The 25,685-nt window shown below is 37.3% G+C and overlaps 1 protein-coding gene and 1 non-coding gene across 15 annotated transcripts in view; one reads left to right on the top strand and one right to left on the bottom strand.

The window, feature by feature from the left end:
* Nucleotides 1-25,685, bottom strand: part of GOLGA4 (golgin A4) — a 118,569-nt gene that overhangs the window by 30,272 nt on the left and 62,612 nt on the right. For all 14 annotated transcript variants that reach the window (XM_008984010.5, XM_008984011.5, XM_078354578.1 and 11 more), the window contains 6 exons: nucleotides 19,853-20,031; nucleotides 16,237-16,368; nucleotides 12,934-13,089; nucleotides 6,990-11,218; nucleotides 6,281-6,402; nucleotides 5,411-5,541 (listed from right to left, as the gene is read on the bottom strand). In XM_008984010.5, coding sequence (XP_008982258.3) covers nucleotides 5,411-5,541; nucleotides 6,281-6,402; nucleotides 6,990-11,218; nucleotides 12,934-13,089; nucleotides 16,237-16,368; nucleotides 19,853-20,031 — 4,949 coding nt within the window. The remainder of the gene's footprint in view (nucleotides 1-5,410; nucleotides 5,542-6,280; nucleotides 6,403-6,989; nucleotides 11,219-12,933; nucleotides 13,090-16,236; nucleotides 16,369-19,852; nucleotides 20,032-25,685) is intronic.
* LOC118149001 (U6 spliceosomal RNA) lies at nucleotides 25,124-25,227 on the top strand. The gene has a single exon (XR_004736177.1). It is a non-coding gene; the product is annotated as a U6 spliceosomal RNA (small nuclear RNA).

Raw genomic sequence — 25,685 nt, 5'->3', positions numbered from 1 at the left:
TAGTTAGGCTGTGTAAATCAAAAGACGGTCCTTTGTCCTAGTTCAGCAAACCTGCACATCTCCTACATATCTACCCCCACACCAGTGGTTTTCTGAGGCAAAATGTTCGGCTAAAATCTATTTTTGGAAAAAAAACAAAACAAAACATTAGTTACTGTCCGATGTGCTGGTAACCAATGTAATGACTTCCTTTGCCCCAGATTTCACACAAAACAGACAAGGTTGAATTAGAAAAAGCAGTATGTGACTTATTGGTCCAATATTCCTACTTGGACCAACATTTGGCATATAAATTGTCCTCTCTTCTGTTCTGACTGCCCTGGTAAAACGCTGCTGTCCATCCTTACATTCCTTCATTTATCTTGGTCATTGCCATGATTGATTGTACAGAGCAACCCAGACTTTTCTTTATTCTTATAAATCTTGCAATAATCTTTGTGCTAAAAGAATATTTGGAATTGGAATCTTGATCTGATTTGAGTAATGACGTCAAGTGTTTGCTGAGCAAGAGACTTCACAGGAAAAACAACCGCAAACCGGTATCTGATTTAACAGACACTGACTCGCCAAAAACAAAAAAACATCATTCTCAAAAACAAATGCAAACATAGTTAGGCCCTGTGGCACAAAATAAGGCAACGAATCATAGAGCATTCGGAAAATCTAATTTTAAATACTACTTGCCATAAAATTTTCTTAGACTTAATTGCAAAAACAAATCTCTTTTCTCAACTAAGTTAAGCATGGGTCTCTACCAGATATCCCCTGATATTTTAGATATCTTCCCAGTGAGGCACACATTAACTGGGCCTCTACCTCTAAAACACCGTAAGCCAAAAATTGTTGTAAATGTGTCACTGCTCTCTGTCTTGGTTTGCTAGCGTCTCTTGCATGGCCGTGTCAGTGTAGCTCAGCCTTGTTTGAAAGGACAACCTCTATAGCTACTTATTTAGTGAGGCTCAGTTTCCAATACGACAATTAACTATGACGGACATTTCCTTTGACATCTGTGGGATACTAATCTAAAGCAAGCCCTCCAATAATTAGAAAGGAAACTTTGATGTGTCATTTCTAATTTAAGGAACAGTTACATAATTTCCTTAATAAAAGCCTCCTAGTCTTCTTTTAACACTAAAAAAGGTGTATTTGCTTTGAAGTAAAAACACTAAGAAAAACTAAGATGAATCTTTATGTATATACATAAGAGATTATGTTTTGAAAACTACTTATTATGCCAAAACCAAATGACTAAAATATAGTCAATGTTAAAAAGAAACCAACTTTGTATCTAATGTAGCTTTAGGAGACACTCTCCAAGTGAGACTGCTCTGAGACTGGGATTAGGCTATTTGGTAAGCACTCTTACTTGTGAGCCTCCAACTTGTGAGTCACCATACCCTCCTCCCAAATGAATTCTTCCTCCCTGCCTACTGTGTCACCTCCTTCAAATTTAGCAAGTGCTAGTATGTGCCAGGTGCAGGGCCAAATTCTCAAGACTAGAGAAGAACAAAAGTTCTCCTCTAGAGAGATGCTCATAGTCTAAGGGAGAAGACAGACTCATTAATACACTCCTACACACATATGTATATATAACAAAAATGGCATATAAGTAACAAATATAGATGAGTACCAAGGAACACAGATGCAACCAATTATATTTAAAAGGTTTCAAAAAAATAACAAGTGAAAAACAACATAGAAAAGTATATTCAAAAAGCTACCTTTTGAGTAGAAAGGGAAAAATAAAAATATATTTCATCTTTGCTTGTTGACATAATGAAACATTGGAGTACTGCATAAGAAACTAATGGTTGCTGGTGGAGGGAGAAGAGGGAGAGAACACAACACAGAGGAGGAATGGGTACGATTTTCATTATACATGTATGCCGTCTCCAAGAATACTTTCTTATATTACTTTAATCTTTAAGCCATATGAATACATTTGATTCAAAAATTTTTTCTAAACAAAAATTAAATTTAACAATTTTATTTTATTTTATTTTATTTTATTGAGACAGGGTCTCACTGTCACCCAAGCTGGAATGAAGAGGCACAGTCACAGCTCAATGCAACCTTGACCTCCCAAGTTCAAGCAATCCTCCTGCCTCAGCCTCCCAAAGTGCTGGGATGACAGGTATAAGCCACTGGGCCTAATGCCTCCCCCTTTTTTTAGCCAAAAGATAGATAGTAATGCCTGCATTAATTTATGAAGCTTGAGAATGTCATTTTAGACACACAGAAAATCATGTACAAAGGAAACATACGATCAAGAACAAGCTATGGTTGAGTTTGGCTGGAACACAGACCAAACTGGACAAGGCGTCACTGTGACAATGGGAAACCACTGCACATATTTAGGAGGAGAAGTAATAAAATCACGCCTTTGTTTCCAGATAGAAAATGACCCTGACAGACAGATGACTATGTTAGGAGAAAAAGACTGCCGTAAGGGGATTAGGTAGAACGTTACTACAACACATCGGGCCAGATGAAAAAATGGCAGCACAGAATATGGTAGCAGCTTCGGAGTCAAAAGGAGAGGAACAGGCAACACGATTCTCAGGATATTTTAAACCACATCCTAGGAGCCCATTATATGTCTGATAATTGTGCTGTGGAGATAGGCAGATTTAATGACCGAATAGGTACATGAATACATGTGTGTGTGGTGTTTAGAGACATAAAAAGTGGGAATTCAAGATGTCAAAAGTTGCCAGCTTCTTCAAATGGAGGAATGGTAAGAATGTTATTCAAGGTAGGAAAATGAAAATGTGTCTGTGCTCAAACTTGCTATTAACAAATCATAGAATTATTTTAATAGGTGACAAAAATTTAGCATTCTGCAAGGTCATCACTGAGACAAATCATCAATCTGATAATAGCTTTTAAGAAGGGGTAAAAAAGGGCCGGGCGCGGTGACTCAAGCCTGTAATCCCAGCACTTTGGGAGGCCGAAGTGGGTGGATCATGAGGTCAGGAGTTCGAGATCAGCCTGACCAATATGATAAAACCCTGTCTCTACTAAAAATACAAAAATTAGCCGAGCATGGTGGCGTGCACCTGAAGTCCCAGCTACACAGGAGGCTGAGGCAAGAGAATCGCTCAAACCCGGGAAGCGGAGGTTGCAGTGAGCCGAGATCAAGCCACTGCACTCCAGCCTGGGTACAGAGCAAGACACTGTCTCAAAAACAAACAAAACAAAACACTACTCCATAATACATACAAATCCCATATGAAACGCCAATCCTAGAAATGTTTAAATGGGAGAATGGTAGAGATGTCTTTGAATGAAAGCAATATGGTGTTTGCTAAGAATTGCTACTAGCCCTTCTTAGTAGTATCTGCATTTTTAAAAAAGTTCTTCAGGATAGAGTATATACCGGGGATGTTTAGATGGGGACTGGCTCTTTAATTACAAAGTCAGCCCTAGTCCTGGCAGTTGAAAGTCTAAGACTGCATTATCCAGTATAGTAGCTACTAGCTACCCTAGAACTGTGGCTATTGAGAACTTGAAATGTTGCTATTCCAAATTGAGATGAAATGTAAAAACACAGTGAATTTCCAAGAATGTATATATATGTAGGTATTTTAAATACTGACTACATATTGAAATGATAGTATTTTGGTTATATTGCATTGGCAGCATATAATATTCAAATTAAGTTCATCTGTTTCCTTTTTGTTTTTTGAATGTGGCTACTAGAAAACTTTAAATTACAGTATGGCTCACATTTGTGGCTTGCCTTATATTTCTGATGGTAGTGCTGGTCCAAAGCACAGGAAAGGATCTGGGGAAGAGTCCACGCCACTCCTTTGCCCATCCTCCGCTTCCTGACTACTACTCTAAGCCTGAAGCTTGAAGGACAATTTCCTTCACTTCCCTAATATACAGGCAGATTTCTAGGGAAGAACCATGTCAAAGGGTCTATAGTAACCTGTCTCTCTGTTCCCTCACCCCTCTACCTAAAAGGTTTGTCATGACTTTAGAAAAGTCCACCATCTGCTACCCCACACATCTGGAGACAGAGAATAGTTCACAAAAGGGAAGTCTAGAGCTATGGCACAATTTACTCCCTGCAAATGAATCTCCCTGACTTAATTATCCATGGTAAGTAACTGCTTTCTCTAAGTTCCTTTCTTAGGAAGAAGTCTTTTTTTATGACCTCTGTAAAGCTAATGAGGAATCACTGCTCTACCACTCACTATGTAATTTTAGGGAAATGACACCGAACTGTTTTTTCCCTCTGAAAAACAAAAACAGGAAAAAAAAAAAAAAACAGAAGATAGAACTAAACTAGCTTTACTGTCTCTTCTAATTCCAACACTCTCTAGGCATTTAAGAAACAATACTTTTTCTAATTTTAGCAGATATATATACTCAATGGAAATATAAGAAAATGTGAAATTATTTAAATCTTTTCATAATGATATATAAAGCTCAAGAATTATAAAAGGGGGTAGTTACAGGCATGTGTTATACCTTGGAACCTTAGCCATTTCAATTACGTTTAAAATAATTAATAGTAGAATCTGTTCCTGACTCAGACTTCTGCTCACAGTCAGCTGAGGCATGATTCTTTGATGTATGAATTCTTAATCAACAAAAGATTCTTGGCATATAGTGAAATAAGGCTCAGAGTAACTATAGAATCTGTAACCCAACCAAGAACAATTTATACTGTATTACATTTGAAAATGTTTTCTTAGAGTCCAAGGCACTAACTAGCATAAGGTATGAACTAGCATTTATGATTTATCTTCGTGGTGTACCTTCATGGTTTATCTTATTTTGCTAATGGCAATGCATTAGTGGCATATTCTAATGGCAACATAACATTAATAGAGTAAGTACTTTCAAATAACTTTCCACTAAATATAAAAGATTTGGCTTCTGCATTCCATTTTTTCCCATTTTTTTTCTCCTCAGACCAATACAACCTCCACATATTGGGTGGAGATGGAATAAAGTTAACTGGCCCTCCCAGAAAGATCCCAGCTAAGTTAAGCAGCCACATTTAAACACAAACTCACTATCCCACTACTTAGACTTCTTCACCTAAGCACAGGCCTTGATTCTTAGTCCGGTTCTCTCACACTTCCATCAGAAGCTGTAAGGCAGACGGGAAAGAATCTATTCTCCCTTTTAGTAACTGCTGTTGCTTCAATACTATCAAGGGGACTGTGCTGCCTGGTTAGTAGAATCCGATCAGGAAATTTCAATCCTGAAAGAAATCAATTTGACTCTATAAATCTGCATATAATATAAAATAATTAATTTGAATAATATTAAGCCCAAAAAAACTCTTTTCAACCAAAAAAAAAACCACACTGGAAAAGGAAATTTTTGGCAGTACCATGAAATCTATTACAGCTAAATTTCTAAAGTGAGAGAGAGAAAATAAGGTGCATACATCAAGAATTTCTTCATATTTTTTGGCTGTTCGTTTAAGATCATCATCTTTCTCAGCAATTTTTTTAAGTAACTGATTTGTCTCTTCTTGATGGCTCTCTAAAAGTTCAGCCTCCACCTCCTGGGCCTTATCTATTAAATAAAAATGGACACACACAAGAAAACACATTAGTCAAGAGTGAATATTTATATCTCAATTTTAGTTAACAACTCTCATTCCGATTAATTTTGATGAAATTTAATTTTATATAAGCATTGTAAGATGTTCAATGAGACAGCTAGCTCAACACTGATCAAATGTCTCCCTGAGCAAAAGCGTCTTTTCTTTTTTTTTGAGACGGACTCTCACTCTGGACCCAGGCTGGAGTGCAATGGCATGATCTCCACTCAGTGCAACCTCCGCCTCCCAGGTTCAAGTGATTCTCTTGCCGCAGCCTCCTGAGTAGCTGGGACTACAGGTGCGTGCCACTGCACTCAGCTAATTTTTGTATTTTTAGTAGATATGGGGTTTCAACATCTTGGCCAGGCTGGTCTCGAACTTCTGACCTCATGATCCACCCGCCTCAGCCTCCCAAAGTGCTAGGATTACAGGCGGGAGCCACCGTGCCCAGCCCAAAAGTGTCTTTATAAAGTAATTAATGAGCTAATTCTTTCAGATTCATTTACTTACTCCCCCTCCTCTCCTTAAGGTAAGTCATTGCCAGGCAGAGCAAGTTCCCATTAGAGAATGTTCTGGGGCAAAAAATTACTTCTCCTCCAGTTTAATGACTTAATGCACTTACCACAAGTGCAAAAATAATAAGCTTAAATTATAGCCTCTGCTGATATAATTGTTCCTTATGGAAATCAAACTTTTACAACTTTTACTTACTGATAGTTTCTTTTATGGTCATTTCCAGCTCTTGTTCCTTTTGTGCCAGCTGAGTATTAAACTCCCTCATCAGCTGTTTTAATGTGGAATTGTGCTTCAGTTCAAGATCTTCCTGCTCCTGTCTGAGTAACAAAAATGTACAGTTAACTGCTGCCACACAAAGAAGAAGCTGCAAAGAGCTACCTGATCTTCAAAATAGTGCATACAGTGTGAGTTCACTGTATGAAAACATTTTTCAGAGAGGGAGAGAGAGAGAGAGAGAGAGAGAGAGAGAGAGAGAGAGAGAGAGAGAATGTGTGTGTGTAAGGACATATCAACTATGATCACCTGTAAGGAGTGGTCCTGGGGACCAGAGAATTTGTTTTCCACTTTAAATTTTTTTCAAAACACATCTATGTTATATAATAATAATGCTAATACTAAAAACAATTAAACAGAAAGAAAATAATTACCTCAATATGACCCTAATAACCAGAATCTTATATGGAAGAAAAGGTTTTTCTCCCCTAAATGGCCATGGAATAACACTGTCATTTGTCCTAAATTGTTTTTATTTCTCCTCATACTTAATGTATTGGATTTATGTTTAATATTTTGCGTTGGCGAGACTTGCCCAAATAATTTTAAATTACTCTATTAGGCACACAAAAAAAGGAGACTTAATTAAGAAGGACCACCATAAAAATATTCATGCTGAAATAAAACTTACTTGATTTTCTCTTCCCTTTCTTGTTCATATTCTTTCTTTAGTATTTCCAATTCTTGCTGATGCTCCTTTCTCAACATTCGAAGGTCCTTCTGCAATCTAACAATCTCCTTGCCCAGTTTCTGTTTCTCCCGTTCTGCCCCTGCTAATTTAAACTCCAGGTCATTGTGCTGGCCTTCCATGTTACTAAGCAATTTGGATTGGACCAAATGTAATTTGGATTTTTCTTCAGTGTTTTCCTCCAAAAGTTCTGTGGGTTTATTTTTTCCATCCATCTGTTGTTGTAAAGCCTGTAATTTTTCATATTTTGAGGTCAACTCTTCCATTTCAACTCCATGTACTTCTTTCTGTCTTACTAAGCAGGAATCCAGCTCTTTTATCTTTTGCTCCAAGATCTGACAGGTTAGTTCCTTCTCCTGGAGGGTTTTCTGGACATCGTCAACCACATTTTCCAAGTTTTGCTTTGCCTCTGTGTTATTTTTACCTCTCCCTTCTTCCACATGTTGGGATACTATCAAGGAATATTTCTTGTTTTTTTCGTTAAGTTCTTCTTGAAGATGATCTGTCATAACTTGTTCTTCACGTTGCTTTGCTTCATCATGTTCGAGCTTCATTAAGAGCTCCTGGTATTTGCACTGCATTTCAGAATGAGAAGAAAGTGTCTCTTCTTTTTCTTGCTCCAGCCTCTGCAACAGCTTTTCTTTTTCAGTTAAATTTCTTTGTAAAACACTGATTTCTTCTTCATACATCTTCTGCACACAGTCTTGGGAATCTGCTTCTTCTTCTTCAGTACATGCTGCCGCATTTTTTGATGATCTGGGTACAATTAATGTTTCGGACTGTGAACTTTTCACTGATATCAGTTTTTCTTCCAAGATGTGAACTTCCCTTTCTCTTTCCTGCAATTTTGCATTTAGCTCACTCAAATGGCTTTCTGTGTCTTTTTTATACTGTTCTTCTTTCTCTTCCATTTGAGATAATAGCTGCTTTTTAATGGCAGCAATTTTGTGTTCAGCTTTTTTCTTCAACTCTGCTAATTTTGCAGCACTCTCTGACTCAAGCCTATCTTCCAATGCCTTTAACTCCTCTTCTTTGCTTTTCAAGCTTAAATTCGCATGTTCTAATTCTTTCTTCTTAGTTTCAACTTCGGCTTTCATGGAATCAACTTGCTTTTCAAGCGTTAAGACCTTTTCTTCAGCTTCTTTAACCCTGCTGTCCTTTTCTTCTCCTAACTGTTGAAAATGTTCAAGTTTCTGAACCAATTCTTTGTTTTCAATATCCTTTTGTTGACTGTAATTTTTAAGAACTTCATTTAAGGACTCTATTTCAGTAGTTTTCTGGGTAATACGGTCCTCTAATTCCACAATTCTTGCTGTTTGGGTCTTTAACTCTGTTTCTAAATTGCACTCCTTTTTCTCCATCTCGCTCTTCTTATCTTCCATTTCATCCTTTAAACAATGAAATCTTTTGTTTTGCTGATCAAGGTCTTCCTTCAGTATATTCATCTGCTCATCCTTTTCATGAGCTTCCTTTGATTTTAACTCAAGCTGAATCTGCAATTCTTTAATAGTGTTTTGATACTGTGTAAATCTTGACTGTGCTTTCTTCTTGCATTCTGAGAATTTGTTGGACCAGTGATCTACCTGTTCAAGAGCAGAAATTTTCTCTTTACTCAGAGTATCAACTTTCAAAGATAAATCTTGCACCTGATCCAGTAATTCATGTTTTTCTTCATCATACTGCTTGTTTAGTGATGAAATGGCTGCTTCTTTTTCGGACAGGCTGATACTATTTTGAAGCTGAACGTTCAAATCAGTCAGTTGTTTACTAAGACTGCTAATCTCAGATGTTTTTTCTTTAAGCTCTTCTTTCATCAATGTGACAGCATTGATCTTTTCAGATAACTCTTTCTTCAACTGTGTTATACAAGCCTCCTTTTCAGAAGCAGCCTGTTGCTGACTGCCCTCTTCCTTCTGTAAGGCTTCTTTTTCTGTTACAAGACTTTCAATATCAGCCTTCATGCTCTTAATTTGATTTTCTTTTTCTTCTAACTGATGAGTAGCTTGTTGAAAAGAAATATTTAGTGTGTTCTGCTCCTCTGTCAACTGCCTAAGTTTTGCTTCTAATTCAGAAACTGTGCACGTTTTAATTAACAGTGCCTCCTTAACTTTAGTTGTATGGTGCTGACAATGAGAAATCCTAGAGAGAATGGCATTAGTTTTACTACTACTAATATTGATTAGCTCATTTGTTTTAGCTTCCAATAAGGCTTCAGTTCTCTTACAACAAATATCTAACTGAATCGCTAGTTCCTCAGACAGTTTTTTAAATTCCAAGCTCTTGTCCTCTAGGCTTTTGCTACTTCTTTCATGTGACGATTTCAAACTCTGGAATTCTTCATCTGTGGTTTTCAACTTGCTAGTCAACTCAGAAACCTTCCGCTTATCTTCTTCTGCCAGCATCCTCAGTTCAACTAGCTGCTCCTGAAGAAAAGTATTTTCCTTCAGAGAATTATTCAAGTCAGCCTCCAGCTTTTCAAGGTGAGCTTTCAGTTTAGTTTCATCTTGTGCAAGAGAATTCACACGGGCAGACTTCTGCTTCAACTGTTCCTGGAATTCATTTAATGCTGTATCCTGCTTAACACGTTCTTCCTTCAGCCGTGTTATTTCCTTGTTCATCTCTTCTTTTTCACACCCAAATAGGAGGATCTTTTGTTTCAGTTCTGCTACCTCTTGTTCTTTTTCCTGTAACTGGATTTCATGTATTTCCTGAAGCTCCTCAGCTTGCTGATTAAGTTTCTTTTCCCAGGTTGATACGACATCATTGAGTTCTCGTCGATGAGCCTCATTGAGACTTTCTATCTGCTCCTTTTGGTTCGTTTCCAGTCTTGACACCGCATCACTGATCCCAGCTGAGTTAGCCTGTGCCATTTCCAGCATTTTGGCATTAAACTGTTTTTCTTTCTGACTAAGCTCTAGAACAGTATTTTCAAGCTCTTTCTTAAGTTTGGCTTCCTGATCCAATAATTTTTTTTTTAACGTTTCTTGCATCTCCTTTGCTTTCTGTTTCATTTTTTCCATCTTTTTTTCTTGGTTTTTAAATTTGGTTTCATATTCCTCATTCAAAATACGGATACTGTCCTCTTTGGCTGACAATTTCTGTGTGAGCATCTCAATTTCTTTCTTCTGTCCTTCTGCCATTTGTAAAATCATATTTTCCTTTTCCATCAAGATTTGCTTTGTCTGTTCCTGTTCTCTGTTACTATCTTCACGTTTAGATTCATAGACTTGGGTTAAAGCCTTTACTTTTTGCTCCATTTCACTATTCTGCTTTTCAAGTTGCTGCACCTGGATTCTATGAGCATCTAACTCAGTACAAACATCTTTCTTTTGTGTTTCAACTTCAGCTACCTGTTTGGTAAGAAGAATTCTTTCTGTTTCCACATCCAACAACTTCTGCTGCAACTGGGCCAACTGTTTCTCATATGCTTTTGTCTGCTCATGTGTGGTACTTTGGTAAGACTGAAAACCATCCAGCTTAGCAGATGCCTGCTGGAGTTCCCCTTCAGTCCTTTTAATATCTGCCTCTAAATTTTCTACATGAGCCTGATGCTCTTTCAGATGCTCGTCCTTTTCCTTCAAGAGAAGCTCAAGTTGATTAACTTGATCTTTCAATGCCTTCTCAGTCCTCTGCATAGATACCTCGTGTTCTTCAATGATACTCTGAACTTGTTGCTGGTGATGGTTTTTCTGTTCATCCATCTTGGCCTCTAATTCCTGCTTCATTTTATCTGTTTGATCTTTCAGAATAGAATGTTCCTCTTCTAGCTTGTGAAGGGCTTTTAATACTTCTGACAGTTCAGAAGATAATGATTCTAGTTCTGTTTGCTTCACATCAAGCTTTTCTAAAGTCTTTTCATTCATTTCTTCTATGTGGGCCTGGAAGAGAATCTCTTTGTCTTTCAACAATGTTTCTTTTTCTTGTTCAAACTCTTCCCTAAGTTTTTCCATTTCAGTCTGATATTGTTGCTTTAAGACTTGGAGTTTTTCATTCCAAAGGGCATCCTGCTGATGCTTAAGGCTTTCCAAGTCTGTCTTGTGTTTTTCAACCATGATTGTAATCTCCTTATTGTGCTTATTTTGTTCAGCTTCCAGATGAACAGCCAAATCTTTTGACTGATTTTTGTTTTCTTGTAAGCTTTTTTCCAAAGAACTTTCCAATTCAAGAATTCTCTGTTAATGAAAACAGAAGCATTTTTATTAAAGTACATACTTGTTCACTGGCAGTGATAGACAGACATGATGTGTCTACCACCTACCTGAAGATCAAAATGTACATAAATAGCTTTACATATCATACCAAACACTAGAAAGGACAAAGAATCTGTACTCTATTACTAAAGGGATCATATAACAAAGAAAAAAGATCATGGCCAGGCACGGTGGCTGACATCTGTAATCCCAACACTTTGAGAGGCTGAGGCAGGCAGATCACTTGAGCCTGGGAGTTTGAGACCCAGCCTGGCCAATGTGGCAAAGCCCTGTCCCTACAAAAATTAGCCAAACACGGTAGTGTGTGCCTGTAGTCCCAGCTACTCAGGAGGCTGAGGTGGGGGAAATCCCTTGAACCCGGGAGGCAGAGGCTGCAGTAAGCCGAGATTGTGCCACTACCCTCCAGCCTGGGCAACAAAGCAAGACTCTGTCACAGAAAAAAAGAAAGAAAAGATTTTACGTGTAACCCAATTCATACTTCCAGATTCTTTCTATGTATCTGGGTAACCTTTTCAGTTGCCTATATTTTCAGGACTTTTTTAACTGGATAGTAAAAATAAACAAATAATAAAATCGATAACAGTAACTTTTGGTATGAAGACTGGGGTTACTTTTCCCAATTTTTAAGGCCTACAGTAATATTTATTATTCTCATAATTTAATTTTAGAAGAAAAAGAATGTGTAGTTTTTCTACCTTCAAAATTATTATTTAGAAGGATTTTTTTTTAACAAAAAGAAGGAACTTGCACGAATTTTACCCAAGATTAATATTATCTCATGAAAATATAATTCTGACTCTGAAGGAATTATTGGCAGAGCCACATGTCAGAGCTGGAAAGGTCCTAGCGTCCTAAGGAATTACTGAATCTAATCTCTTCAAGTGACAGGTGAGGAAATTAAAGTGCAATTAATTTTAAAACCTAACAGGTAGAAGATCTAGGCTTCCTAAGTGTCCATTTCCCCTAGCATGCAACCTTTTGTAAGTGTTAGAAATGGAAAAATTAAGTATGGTATAGAAGTATGAGTAAGAAGTATGGCTGTTTTACTATCTAAATCAGAGCAAAAAAGCTAAAAACTCTGAACACCAGTCAGTTTTCAAAACGGGTCATACACCTCAAATACTGCTAAGAAAAGGGGCAGAGAGTGCCTTTAAAATGTGCACTCTGAAACATATATACAAATATGTTCATTACAGGACTATGTTTAGTATGGAATAATTGGGGAAACCAAATGCAACAAACAGGTGTAATGAAACTGTGATATAAGCAGAGATTGGATCATGTTCAGGACATGGCATAAGAGAAAGCTGGACAAGCAGGAAGGTGCCAGGTCAAGTGCTGCCTACAAAATGAGGCCACTTCCCAGGCATCAAGGGTGAGTATGCAATGAAGACGCTGCAGAGTCTGATTAAAAGCAGCAGACTGAGTGGCTGCTGACAGAAATGCAGCCAGCTAAAGGCAGAACCAGGAGCACCATGTAATAAACACAGAGCCCAAAGCCAAATCCACTCCCGGGCATAGCTCACACTATCTACAAATAATCAAGGGCATATATACATAAATCTAATCCAGTAAAACAAAAGCTTCTTTCAAACTTTATACTAACTAGAGAGATAACAACTTTTCATATGCAAATAATTTCACAACTCCAGAATCTGAATATCATTAAAACTTACAGTTCTGTAAGTCTCTGCTTCTTGCTGAAGGTCCCGAAGTTTATTTTCACTTTCTGTGAGGATTGCTTTTTTCTGCAACTCTAACTCCTCAAGGGCCAAAGATTCTTGCTGTTCTTTTTCTTGGCTGATCTTCAAATATTCTGATTGACTCTTTTCCTGTGCCAAAAATAATTAATACCACCTTAAATGCACATAATTCTCCAGCGTTAGCAAAGCACTTCACAGGAATCATTCATTTCATTTGATCTGCACCCAGCCCTCTTAGCCAGGTAACGTCATCATCTTTCTCCTCCTATGCTCTAGTCTACAGAAATAAGACAATATGGCTTTTCCAGTGAGGTAACTGCCACAATTACTACTGATGTGAAAAGTTTTGTTCCAATAAACCCACTATGTCTGCTACTTTTTCACTACTTAAATGCTTCACAAAACACTGCTGACTATGAAAGATCACACAACTGCTACTACCTCATCTCTCTACTTCAGAGCTGGGTATTTCTACTCTAGGTCTAGAAACTCGATTTTAAGTTTATACAGTTTGTGAGAGATATCTCATTTAGAAAGGGACCCCACATGGAAAATCAAAATCAGAAGATTACTTGTAAATACATGGGTAAGATCAAGACAATATCTATAAAACCAAGCTACGATGCCTCTACCACTACATCAATCCTCAAAAGCTTCTCTGATTGCCCTTACCATATATCAATATTCAATTTAAAGTATTTAGTGTTTTGAGAAGAGAAGCTCTAGAGAGTACTTTTAACAGTAAATTAACATCTTAAATGTTAATTTCTTAATTGATCTCCAATTAAGACAAATGTACTTATCTATACTTATTGCTTAGAGTAGATATTGCCAACTGCAATACTTGCAGTTAACTATACTCAAGTAAAGTACACTACTTTAATTAAGGAAAGATTTTGCACCATATTATGAGTAGGCTGATAAGAAAATATTCATTCACATAACATTAATTTTTAAATATACAGTTAAATATACCATGTACATTACATTTTAAATATAGCTCTATATGCCTATAAAGGAGAAAATTTTAATAGTCCACTCAATTAAGAAAGGGCAGGCCAAGTACATTGGCCCATGCCTGTAATCCCAGCAGTTTGGGAGGCCGCGACAGGCAGATCATGAGGTCAGAAGTTCGAGACCAGCCTGGCCAACATGGTGAAACCCTGTCTCTACTAAAAATACAAAAAAATTGCTGAGTGTGGTGGCGGGCACCTGCAGTACCAGTTACTCGGTAGGCTGAGGCAGGAAAATCACTTGAACCTAGAAGGTGGAGGTTGCAGTGAGCCAAGATCATGCCACTGCACTCCAGCCTGAGTGATAGAGCGAGACTCTGCCTCAAAAAAAAAGAAAAGAAAAAGAAAAAAGAAAAGGGCAGACACAGGTGCCCACGCACGTGTATATGAAGGCTTGCTCAGTTTCCCCAAAGGTCAATAGCCCCGGCATGAAAACTCAAGAGTAGGTATGACAGGTACTTTAGCGCTATTTATGTCACACTTTGTTCCTTAATTTCCTGGACCCTAATTTTCATTTATCTTATACTGTTATAGTTTAAGTACTCCTGTAAAATGCTTTAATTCTCTGCTGGATCAACAAAGAAAACAAATATGTCCCCATATATGCGTAAATTTCAAGACCACAGACAATCATACTGCAAATCCATGTGCCCCCACAGAGCAGGTTAGAGAGCTTGTTAACTCATTTCAAGAATCACTGCTCCTGGAAATTCTCAGAAACCAGATGCAAATAAGAGTGAAAACAACAATATATGTAAGAAAGATTAAAGCCTAAAATACTGTTTCTTATATTTTACACTGAAGGCATTTTTGAGTTACATATATTATTTTATGGATAATAACTTCATACAAAAACAAATTACATTTTTGTCACTAACAGTTTTTTATGGCAACTTATATAAAAGGCTTTCATAAGTGAAGAAAAATATTATTTTTTTTTTTGTTTTTGTTTTTTTTTTTGAGATGGAGTTTCACTCTTGTTACCCAGGCTGGAGTGCAATGGCGTGATCTCGGCTCACCGCAACCTCCGCCTCCTGGGTTCAGGTAATTCTCCTACCTCAGCCTCCTGAGTAGCTGGGATTACAGGCACGCGCCACCACGCCCAGCTAACTTTTTGTATTTTTAGTAGAGATGGGGTTTCACCATGCTGACCAGGATGGTCTCGATCTCTTGACCTCGTGATCCACCCGCCTCAGCCTCCCAAAGTGCTGGGATTACAGGCTTGAGCCACCGTGCCCGGCCCCTATTATTTGTTTTAAACTTTCAATTTATGCTATTTTAACAAATCTTTCAACAGAAATCTCAATCTGCTTTTCTGGTTGTTTTTGTTAGGTCAGGCAGTTTTTAAATTTAACTCTATTTTATAAGCCATCAAATGCACTGAAAATTACTACCGAAATTATTCCATTTAAAATAAAAACTACTTGGGTCATTTTTATTTCCTCTTCTGTAAAATGCAATTCAGCCAAAATGTTCTCAGCCTTGAGCTCTAGGTATACTCAGTCTGATGAGATTTTAGACATTCTTCTTGAATTATGCAGTCACTGCTCCAATTACTCTCTTCCCCTTTTCTTGTTTCTAATCATAGGCCACTACCAGGTGGGAGGGATGAATAAACAAACTGCTTGATGAAAGTGTATTAGTTACACTGAATATTGAGAATGAAATATTAAAAGAAATTTCTGTAATGTTTTAAATGTTTTAAACACAAAGTGTGAAAAAACACAGTGGCTCATGCATGTAATCCCAGCACTTTGGGAGGCCAAGGCGGGCAGATCACTTGAGGTCAGGAGTTCAAGACCAGCCTAGCCAAAATGGTAAAACCCCGTCTCTACTAAAATTACAAAAAAAAAAAAAAAAAAAATTAGCTGGGCTTGGTGGTATGCACCTGTAGTCCCAGTTACTTGGGAGGCTGAGGCAGAAGAATCACTTGAACCAGGGAGACAGAGATTATGTAGTGAATGCAGATCTCACCACTGCACTCCAGCCGGGGCAAGATCTCACCACTACACTCCAGCCTGGGCAACAGAGTGAGACTCTGTCTCAAAAGAAAAAAAGAAAGAAAATGTGTTAGATGAGTAAATTTAATTTTCATACAATACCACGCCAACGAGCTCTAACAGCTTGCCTACTCCCTATCCTCTCTTCATAACCAAACAACAAGGCTGCCAGTAGTCTGACCTCCAGCTGGAATGCAACAGTGAGAGGATGACTTTATAACTCTGAAAAGTATACCTATATCAGAAACAAAACAGGCACTTACAAGAGCTCTTTTCATTTGCTCCTGAAATTCCCTTTCTCGGGTCTGAAGCTTCTTGGTCAGTTCCTGCTCTTTTCTGGCCAGCTCCTTTTCATGAAGCTTCTGGAGCTTAGCAATTTGTTCTTCTGAGGATTTCTGAAAATCAGCCAAATAGATAATATAAGGATACCCAGAATAAAATATATAACTCTACAACTAAATAATACTTTATTAGAATTCACTCGATTAATAACTTTTTAGGAAGAAAATATCATATTCCCGCCAAGAGAAAACATTTCCTGCATATATTAAAGTCATCAGAGCCATGATAGTTAAAAGAATAGCCAGTAGTATTCCCCTCAGTTTAAGACAAGTGCTGCTGCTGCTGCCATAGACTCATTTCCACATCTTGCAGGGATGTTCCCTACAAGTCAGGATAGGGGAGCAGAGCTGAGGAATAAGGATGCTTTCAGAGAGGGCACGACACTAGTGAAGGTGCACCCTGGCTGCACCAATCAAATTATGCCCAGCTTTCCAGGCATGTACTATTTATTAAAAGGTACTGGCCTTGTTCTTTGGATGCGAAACCTCAATCTTATAAAAATGTTAAATCTTCTTACATAAATCTATAAAGTTAATATAGTAAAAACAAACAAAACAGAATGAGAGAGCCCACTGGACAAAATAAACATGCAAGAATAATAAATACTACTCTAAAAAATAACAGTAAAAAGAGGAAGCTACCAAAGAGCATATTATAAAATCGAACAGCTGTACACGGTCAGACAAAGCAATAGAAAAGCACAGAGAATCCAGAAAAAAGACTCACATTTAATACTTTAATAATTTAGTGGTATTAAAGATAATATAGGTGAGGCATGGTGGCTCATCCCTACAATCCCAGCACTTTGGGAGGCCAAGTAGGAGGACTGCTTGAGTCCAGGAGTTCAAGATTGGCCTGGGAAAAATAGGGAGACCCTGTCTCTACAAAAAATGATAATATGGCATATCAGAGGGAGAAATGTAGATTACTAAATAAACAATTTGGAGACCATTTGGTAGCCATCTGGGAAAATTTTAAATTGAATCCTTACCTCACTCCTTACACTAAATAAATTTCATTTGGGTCAAACATGTTAACTGTAAAAAAAAAAAAAAAAAAAAAATGAAAGCATAAAAGTGCCAAAGAAAAAATCAAATTTTAAAAAATAACCTCAGGACTGAACATGTGCTTTTAAATTAAAAAAAAAAAAAAATCCAGATAGCATTTAAAGAAAAGCCTTATAAATTCAACTACAAGGAAGAGAAAAATTCCTACAAAAACAACTTGTAAACAAAGTCAACAAATAACCAGCTGAAAAAATTATTTGGCTAAAAAGACCTATGTCCAAAGGGCTAATCCCCACTATAGCAAAGAGCTTCTACAACTCAATAAAAGACCAATGGCCCAATAGAAAAGTTGAGTCAAGGATTTGGCCAAATAACTTAAATAGAAAAAACTAAATTGCTCAAAATATGTTTATCATACTGGTAAGAATTATATACATCAGAACGACAATTTGTTTTTTTACTTTTAAACTTGTAAAGATAACAAAATTAGATAATGCCATCTTTATGAGAAGGGAAAACATATTCTAATATATTGCTTGTGAGGATATAAATCGTCCTCCAAAGACCTCTTAGCAACTAGCCAACAATTAAAAATACATACAATCTTTACTTGAGTAATACAACACTTCTAGGCATCTACCCTAAAGAAATACAAATGTGAGCAAGTATGTATAAGAATATTCACAGGCCAGGTGTGGTGGCTCACACCTGTAATCCCAGCACTTTGGGAGGCTAAGGTGGCTGAATCATTTGAGGTCAGAAATTTGAGACCAGCCTGGTTAACATAGTGAAAACCCATCTCTACTAAAAATACAAAAATTAGCCAGCTGTGATGGCACATGCCGGTAATCCCAGCTCCTTGGAAGGCTGAAGCAGGAGAATTGCTTGAATCCGAAAGGTGGAGGCTGCAGTGAGCTGAGATCACACCAATGCACTCCAGCCTGGAAACACAGCAAGACTCTGTCTCAAAAAAAAGAAAAGAATATTCACAATTTGCAACAGCAAAAACTGAAAACAATCTAAATATCTATCAATAGGAGACTGATTAAATTACAGGACGCTCCTACAACGAAATCTTGAGCAGCCTTTAAAATAAATAGGGTATCACTATGAATTATCAACTACCAATGGCTAAGGAACAATTTCCCAGACAGATTATTAAGTGGGAAAGCAAAATATAGAACATTCTATATAACATGCTGTATTTTGTGTTTAAAAGAAGAAAAAACTGAATTTTTAAAAATGATGTCAGAATTGACCATGTGGTTTTTAAGTTAAAAAAAAAAAATCCAGATACCATTTTTTTTTAAAGCCTAATAAATCCAACTATAAGGAAAAGAAAAAAAAATAAAAGAAGAAAAGACAAATTATATACACAGGCTACCTCTGAAAAATATACTCAAAAAGGAAAACAGCACTTTTCTGTGCAAAAACAGGGGATTCTTTTCACTATCTACTTTATATCTTCTGATTTTTATGCCATATGTCTATATTATTACCTTTCAAAATAATTCATTATTTTTAAGTTGTTGGAGTCCATGGTAACATTACTTATCACATCATACGACTACTTAAAAAATTAAAATACAGTCAGGCAGTTACAGTTAAGGCCTTATATATCCAATAATTAGCCACAAACAATTTCTAATTTGCAAATTACCTATAGTTCAGCAGGAAGAAGAAAATGAAAGACATATAATTTGCCCCCCTTGATGCCTGTTATGTACTTACAAGTAAAAGCACAGAAACTGTACCATGAGTTACCAATACATACTGAAACTCTGAAACTCAAGCTTCATCTATTCAGATCTGTAATTTATCTTGAGCCATTTTTGTGGCCATAATCAAATATCAAGAATATAAATGGGGGGGGGGTCAGTAAAGAAACAGGATAAAATGAGCAAAGTGCCTAGAAAGGCAAACATGACGGGAGGAAAAACAGGCAAAAAACAAAGCAGAAAAAAAGAGGTGAGGAAGGAAGCTGGGAGCAGGGAGGGGCCATGATGACAGCATGTTCGTATTTCTGAAAAATTAAAAATTGATGGGATTTTTAAAAGTCATTAATTCCTAAGAGATCTTTTCAAAAAGCTAACTTTTAAAGTGAGGTCTATCTATATTAAGAGAAACCAGAACATGAAGTAATCATGATCCTTTAAAACATTTAAACAATCTAGCCCCTCAGTCACTTACTCCCTCATTCCCTCAACACATATTAGGCAAGCACCTTCCTGGCCAAGTTCTTTGGAGGATATGCTGCTGAAGCAGCTAAGTAGCCTATCTTCAAGGTGCCTGAGAATCGGGCAGCCACACAACAGTTACGGCACATCTCAGTTTGTTACACAGTCCACCGGGGAGAAAGCAATGCTTAAAACGTTCCAAAGAATTACCTAAGTATTAAATTCATTTATCTATCAAAATGCTTTTTTACTACATCCTGAATATCATGAAATAGTCAATGTTTAAAATACAAACAAATTCTTCTAAAATTTCGAATCTGTTGTAGCCCATTTCATTACAGGATTAGTCTTACTTTCATTATATCGACAACCTCCTGTTTGGCCCGAGTTAATTCCTGTTGAAGACTGATGCGTTCCTCCTCACTTGTTTTTTCAATAGTTTTTATTTGTTCATCCATTTCTGCCTTCAGTTTTCTCCGTGCTTCCTCTGTTTTTTGGGCTGTACTCAAAGCTTTTTCAAGTTCCTCAAAAGCTATAATGAAAACAGCAGAAAACAAGCATCTCAAGAAATACTATAACTGAGCTAAAGTGATTTACTTTCAATTTTTGAGACTAAGAGCAGCCGTAGCAGGACAGGTTAAAAAACTCATCACTGTTCTAAGCCAAGAGACACAGGTATTGTTCAACAAAGCCCCAAGACACGTTCAGTCACCAAAACCAATTTGTCACTGACTTCCGGATTAGGATACTAAGACTGTTTATATGAGCCTAAGGTCAGAAGTTTGAAAAAATAAATAAATTACTGTTTCACCATATGTTCCATTCTCTACCAGTTTCCTTATGGATAGTAAATACAAAGAAATGAAGATTTGTCCCACTGTCTATACTGTATAATTCTAATTTTTTTGTTTGCTATATAGTTCTTAACTTATCAATAATTACATAATACTATTTAAAAATGGAAAAACTATTCTTTGGCATATCTTACTTTTAAAATTTTCTTAACTAATAAAAGAGCAGAGATTTTTTATTCTTTTTTAAACATTTACTGGCTGAATCACATATTTAAATAATGTAATTTGAAATTAAACCTACTCCTTGCGTAAGTTTCAAACCAGAGCTGTTTTCAGGTGACTGGAAAGAAACCTTTACCTGATTCAGCAGTATTACAGAAAGGCACTACTACAGCAGGGAGTTTTTGGATAAGATAAGTAAGAATTCAGACCCTGCAAAAATAATCATCTTGGCTAGAGGAGTAAGCTTTTTTCGTGCGTGCGTGTGTGTGTGTGTGTGTGTGTGTGTGTGTGTGTGTGTATGCTTGATAATGAAGTCTTGCTCTGTCACCCAGGCTGGAGTGCAGTGACAATCTCAGCTTACTGCAATCTCTGCTTCCCGGATTCAAGCACTACTCTTGCCTCAGCCTCTCGAGTAGCTGGGACCACAAGCATGCACCACCATACCTGGCTAATTTTTGTATTTTTAGTAGAGACGGGGTTTCACCATATGTTCCAGGGTGGTCTCAAACTGTTAACCTCAAGTGATCCGCCCACCTTGCCCTCTCAAATTACTAGGATTACAGGCATAAGACAATGCATCCAGCCAGGTCTTTAAGGAGGACAAACAGCTCAACATTATCAAACAAAATCATATAGGATGGGTGCAACAGGTGTGTAACTTGGCACCAAAAATACATACGTGTGTGTTTATGTGTATTTGTGTATACAGATGGTCCCTGACTTTATGATGGTCTTAGATCTGTCAACTTCACAATGGTGCAAAAGCAATACACATTCAGTACACTCCTCCACTTAATAATGAAGCTATGCCTGGATAAACCCTTCACAAGTTGATATAGATATCGTCAACTTATAATGAATTTACCAAGTCATAATCCCATCATAAGTCAATGAGGATCTGTATATGCCTGTGTATATATGTATACGTGAGTTGTATATGTATGTATGCATGTACACACACACACACACACACACACACACACACACAGTTAGCATAATGACACCCTATGAAAGTCCTACTACTACTGTCAGCCTAGATTATTTCCTTTAGTCCTCAAAGAAGTCTCCAGACTTCCCTTTACCACAGAGATGGACTAGAAACAAAACTCGGTTTTCAAGATGGGTTTGTAATCCTACCAAGAAACCTATGTCCCAGGGAGACAGTCATTCATTTATATATATAATATCTTCACTTCCAATGGTATAAGAAATGTGGGAACTTCAACCTACTGCAGCTCAGAAGAAAAAGCCTTTCATTAACAATTTGGCTTAACATAGTGGTTTGGGTACAAGAATTGCATACCTGAAGACAAACGTCTATTCTAAAGAATTTGCTTAAAGGCAAATTGCATTAGGTACGGAAAAAGGCAAGAGAAGGCTGAATTCTGGTAACAACTGGGAAATGCAACTTAGTTTGCTCAATAGTTTAAAAAATAATTTCTCTGGCAACCATATATCCTTTATATAAAAAGCAAATCTATCCAATTTATTTATTTTATGTGCCTGCAATATAAAACTGATACTCATTTAAGGTCTAAATTTCAAAGGAATATTAATTAGCTGAAATCATTTATAAAGATTCCGATTGCTGGTGCAGTGGGGCTCACGCCTATAATTCCAGCACTTTGGGAGGCCAAGGTGGGAGGATTGCCTAAGCCCAGGAGTTCAAGACCTGCTTAAGCAACATAGTGAGACTCCCATCTCTACAAAAAAATTAAAAATTAGCCAGGTGTGGTGGCTTGTACCTGTAGTCTCAGCTACTCTGAGAGGCTGAGGTGGGAGGATCACTTAAGTCTCAGAGGTCAAGGCAGTGAGCAGTGATTGTGCCACTGCACTCCAGTCTAGGTGACAAAGTGAGACCCTGTCTCTCAAAAAAAAAGATTCATATTCTAACTTCACTGGCATTTGCCTGCAAATACCATGATGTTAATCCTTAGATATAAATATGTTGAAAACAAAAATGGTTGTCTTTGTTTTATATATATTTTTCTACTATAAATTCTAACGTCAAGCATACAGAAAATATGGAAATAGTGAACGCTTGATACTAACAAGAAATGTTTCCTCGCTTAAACAAATCAGTCAAGTAACATGACTAATTGTAGGAAAGGTTCTGAAACAAAGTGCTTACTGCCTAACTAGTTTGTGTTGAAGGTTTAAGTGCTGGGGGAATGAAAGAAGGTATGACAATGTCTTTTAATGCTTAAATGTCATCAGCACCTTTTCATCGTTACTGAGCATATAAAATTGAATCTCAACACTTCTGAGTAATTCACAAAAAGATCTTCACTCAGGCTCTGGAGAAACTGAAGATAGTTTTGATAGTCTTTCATTTAAAGTAAGAGTTTAAATGAAAATCTTCTGTCAATTAAGTAAAACAAAACTACGTAGTCAATACCAGTGAATATCTTTGATTTCATTTTTAAAATTCCAGAATTCAGCACAATATAAAAAATAAATGTCATGTTCTCATCTTTTCAAACAACAAAAAGTCCATGTCACAAGTTTCTATTTAGATATGATTTTCTGCTAATTAAGTTTTCTAATCACACTCGATACATTTCAGGATATTCTTCTATATACAGTCTACTTTTAGTATTTAATCCACTGAAACAGTTTGTCTAAATCACCTTATTATCCATCACAATGCCAAAAGTAGGATAAATTTGGTTTCACAGTTCTTTTCATCTAAATCTAACCCTCTCTCCTACTTTCCAGCACCATGTCAGGGAACCAACCTTTGAAACCCTTGCATTGAAATGTAGTATCCAGATTTTCCTTCAGATGATAAATCAACTTGAATATATAAGCCTGATAAAAGAACTTTAAATTGGATTTAAGCAATGATCCTTACCTTGCAATATTTTTAAAAACTAAGAATGCTGACACTGATCGAGTTCAGTTGGGCAATAACATTTCTTACTAAAGCAGAATTTCTGAACCAATCAATTATTAATGGCTTTTAACTCTCAACAAAATGTAATGTTATAATTCTTTCTAACATAAAACTCACTGCTTTCCACTTCCCCAACCTGCTTTAAGGAAATGTTAAGTAGCCAAAAAAAGCAGTGGCGAAAGGCATTAAGATATATTTTACATATATATCCAAACGCAGAAAACATATTTCAAACCCACTATGGATTCTACACTGTAGCACAAATGAAGCCACTTCCTCACAGGAAGTCTGCCTCCAACACTGAGCCTCACTGCAATGTTTAAGGAGGATGTGCTGAGAGTTTACTTACTACCCAGAAACATCTCACCTGACCTTGTAACCGCCAGAAAAAAAGTGGTGTCCACAGTCTGTAATATTCTGAAAGTGAATTCCCTGCTCTTTCCAAAGTGAAACTAGGATTTTAATGTAAGTACTAAAAAAGTATGTTATCAAAATGTCTACATAATTTATCTTTCAAATTCTGAACAAAAGATAAGTGAGTGGGGAGAAATAGAGCGTGCATCAGCCACAGCTGACAAGTCTTCTGCCAACATGCAAGAGTGCATGGGAAAACCACAGTCACGGCACACATCAATAGGAAGGCTAAGCACGAACTGCCGCAGAACGTTGCAAGAACACGCTGTGTTCTTCCAAAGCAAAATTCAATGTCTCTCAGGCAATTTTAATTTTAAAAAAACAAAACACTTTGAAAATACTTTTAGGCCAGTTTTTAATGAACTGTAGGGATGATCCTCTGTCACTTAAGTAAAGTGCAAGGCAGGCCTTTCGTTGCTCCTCACTTTCCACTTCAGATGAGGTTCACTCACATCCACGGGAATTATAAAAATGGACAAATGCTCACTATAAGGGTTAAATGAGAAAGGTTGGCAATCTGTAGCTCTATAATGCAACCATTCACTCATCAAATACTTACTGGCTGTTTACCAACTGCCAAGCATATACTAGGTATTAAGTGACAAAGAAAAGATTTCACAAAAAGATAGCTGAAGTAGTAAGAAAAGGGAATAAAAGAACTAATCCTCAGATACAGCTAGGAAGAATGTGGCACTGTTTTTGCTACTCCAGCACCTCCTAGATATTCCTCATCCTGAGGATCCCCATCAGTTATAGAAAGAAATGCTGGAATTCTGAGGTTTCAAAGCATTTCTGCTTTGTTATACTGTCCCAGAGAACACTTTACTATATGGTTAACAGGACCTACTTCTACTCACAGTGCAGGAAATAAAAATGCAGAAGTGTGAAAAGGCTGCCACCCTCTAGATTCACTGATGATCCTAACAGCCGGTTAATGACATGAAGAATAAATAAGCCAATGCCTGTCTTTATCCCAGCAAAAACAAACAAACAAAACAAGTGAAATGCACAACAAAACGAATACAATGCAAATTAACAGAAAAAGCAACAAAAAGAATTTTATCAAAATTCCCAGCAAGTCATCAAGCCTCTTAGGCAAATAAAATCAAAGTCTACAGCACCAGTTCTCAATATGTGGTCCAAAGATCCTGGGGTCTCGAGACCCTTTCAGAGGATCTGTGAGATGCTCCCTTTTCTAAATACGTGTCTTTATAAGAGTAGATGTTCTTCATATATTTCAACCAAAATAACACATCACAACTGATTAAATGCAGAAACAGGCATGGAAATCCACTTTCATGCTCACTTCGGCAGCACATATACTAAAATTGGAATGATACAGAGGTTAGCATGGCCCCTGCACAAGGATGACACACAAATTTGTGAAACATTCCATTAAAAAAAAAAAAAAAAGACAGGGTCCGGATTCAAGATGGCACGGGAAGAACAACCCAGGATTGCAGCTCTCAGTGAACGCGCAGAGGGTGAGTCAAAGCCGCATTTCCAGACAGATCTTTGTTGCCCACAGAACGGGGAAATTCCCAGGTGAAGGAGAAACACGGGACACCAGCGCAGCTGTTTTGGCTGGTGCAGCTGCTTCAGCCAGCTCTGCAGCGCAGCGGCACTCCACAACACGCCGCACAAAACACACTGGTCCGGGTGCCCTGTTAAACCGGCAATCTGAGACTTGGGAGGGCAGATTAGCATACCCATCTGATTAAACAGGACTTGGACAGTGAGCCAGACCAGGAGATTCCAGAGAAGCAGCATTTGAGCCAGCGCAGTGGGTCGCTGCACGGGAAATCACACAGATCCCAGTGCCCTAAGAGCAGACGACTGAAATACCTAGGAGAGAGTCAA

This window comes from Callithrix jacchus, chromosome 17, assembly GCF_049354715.1.
Source record: "Callithrix jacchus isolate 240 chromosome 17, calJac240_pri, whole genome shotgun sequence".
NCBI lineage: Eukaryota > Metazoa > Chordata > Mammalia > Primates > Cebidae > Callithrix > Callithrix jacchus.
Note: the sequence above shows the minus strand (reverse complement) of the source record. Positions and strands in the feature narration are given on the sequence as shown.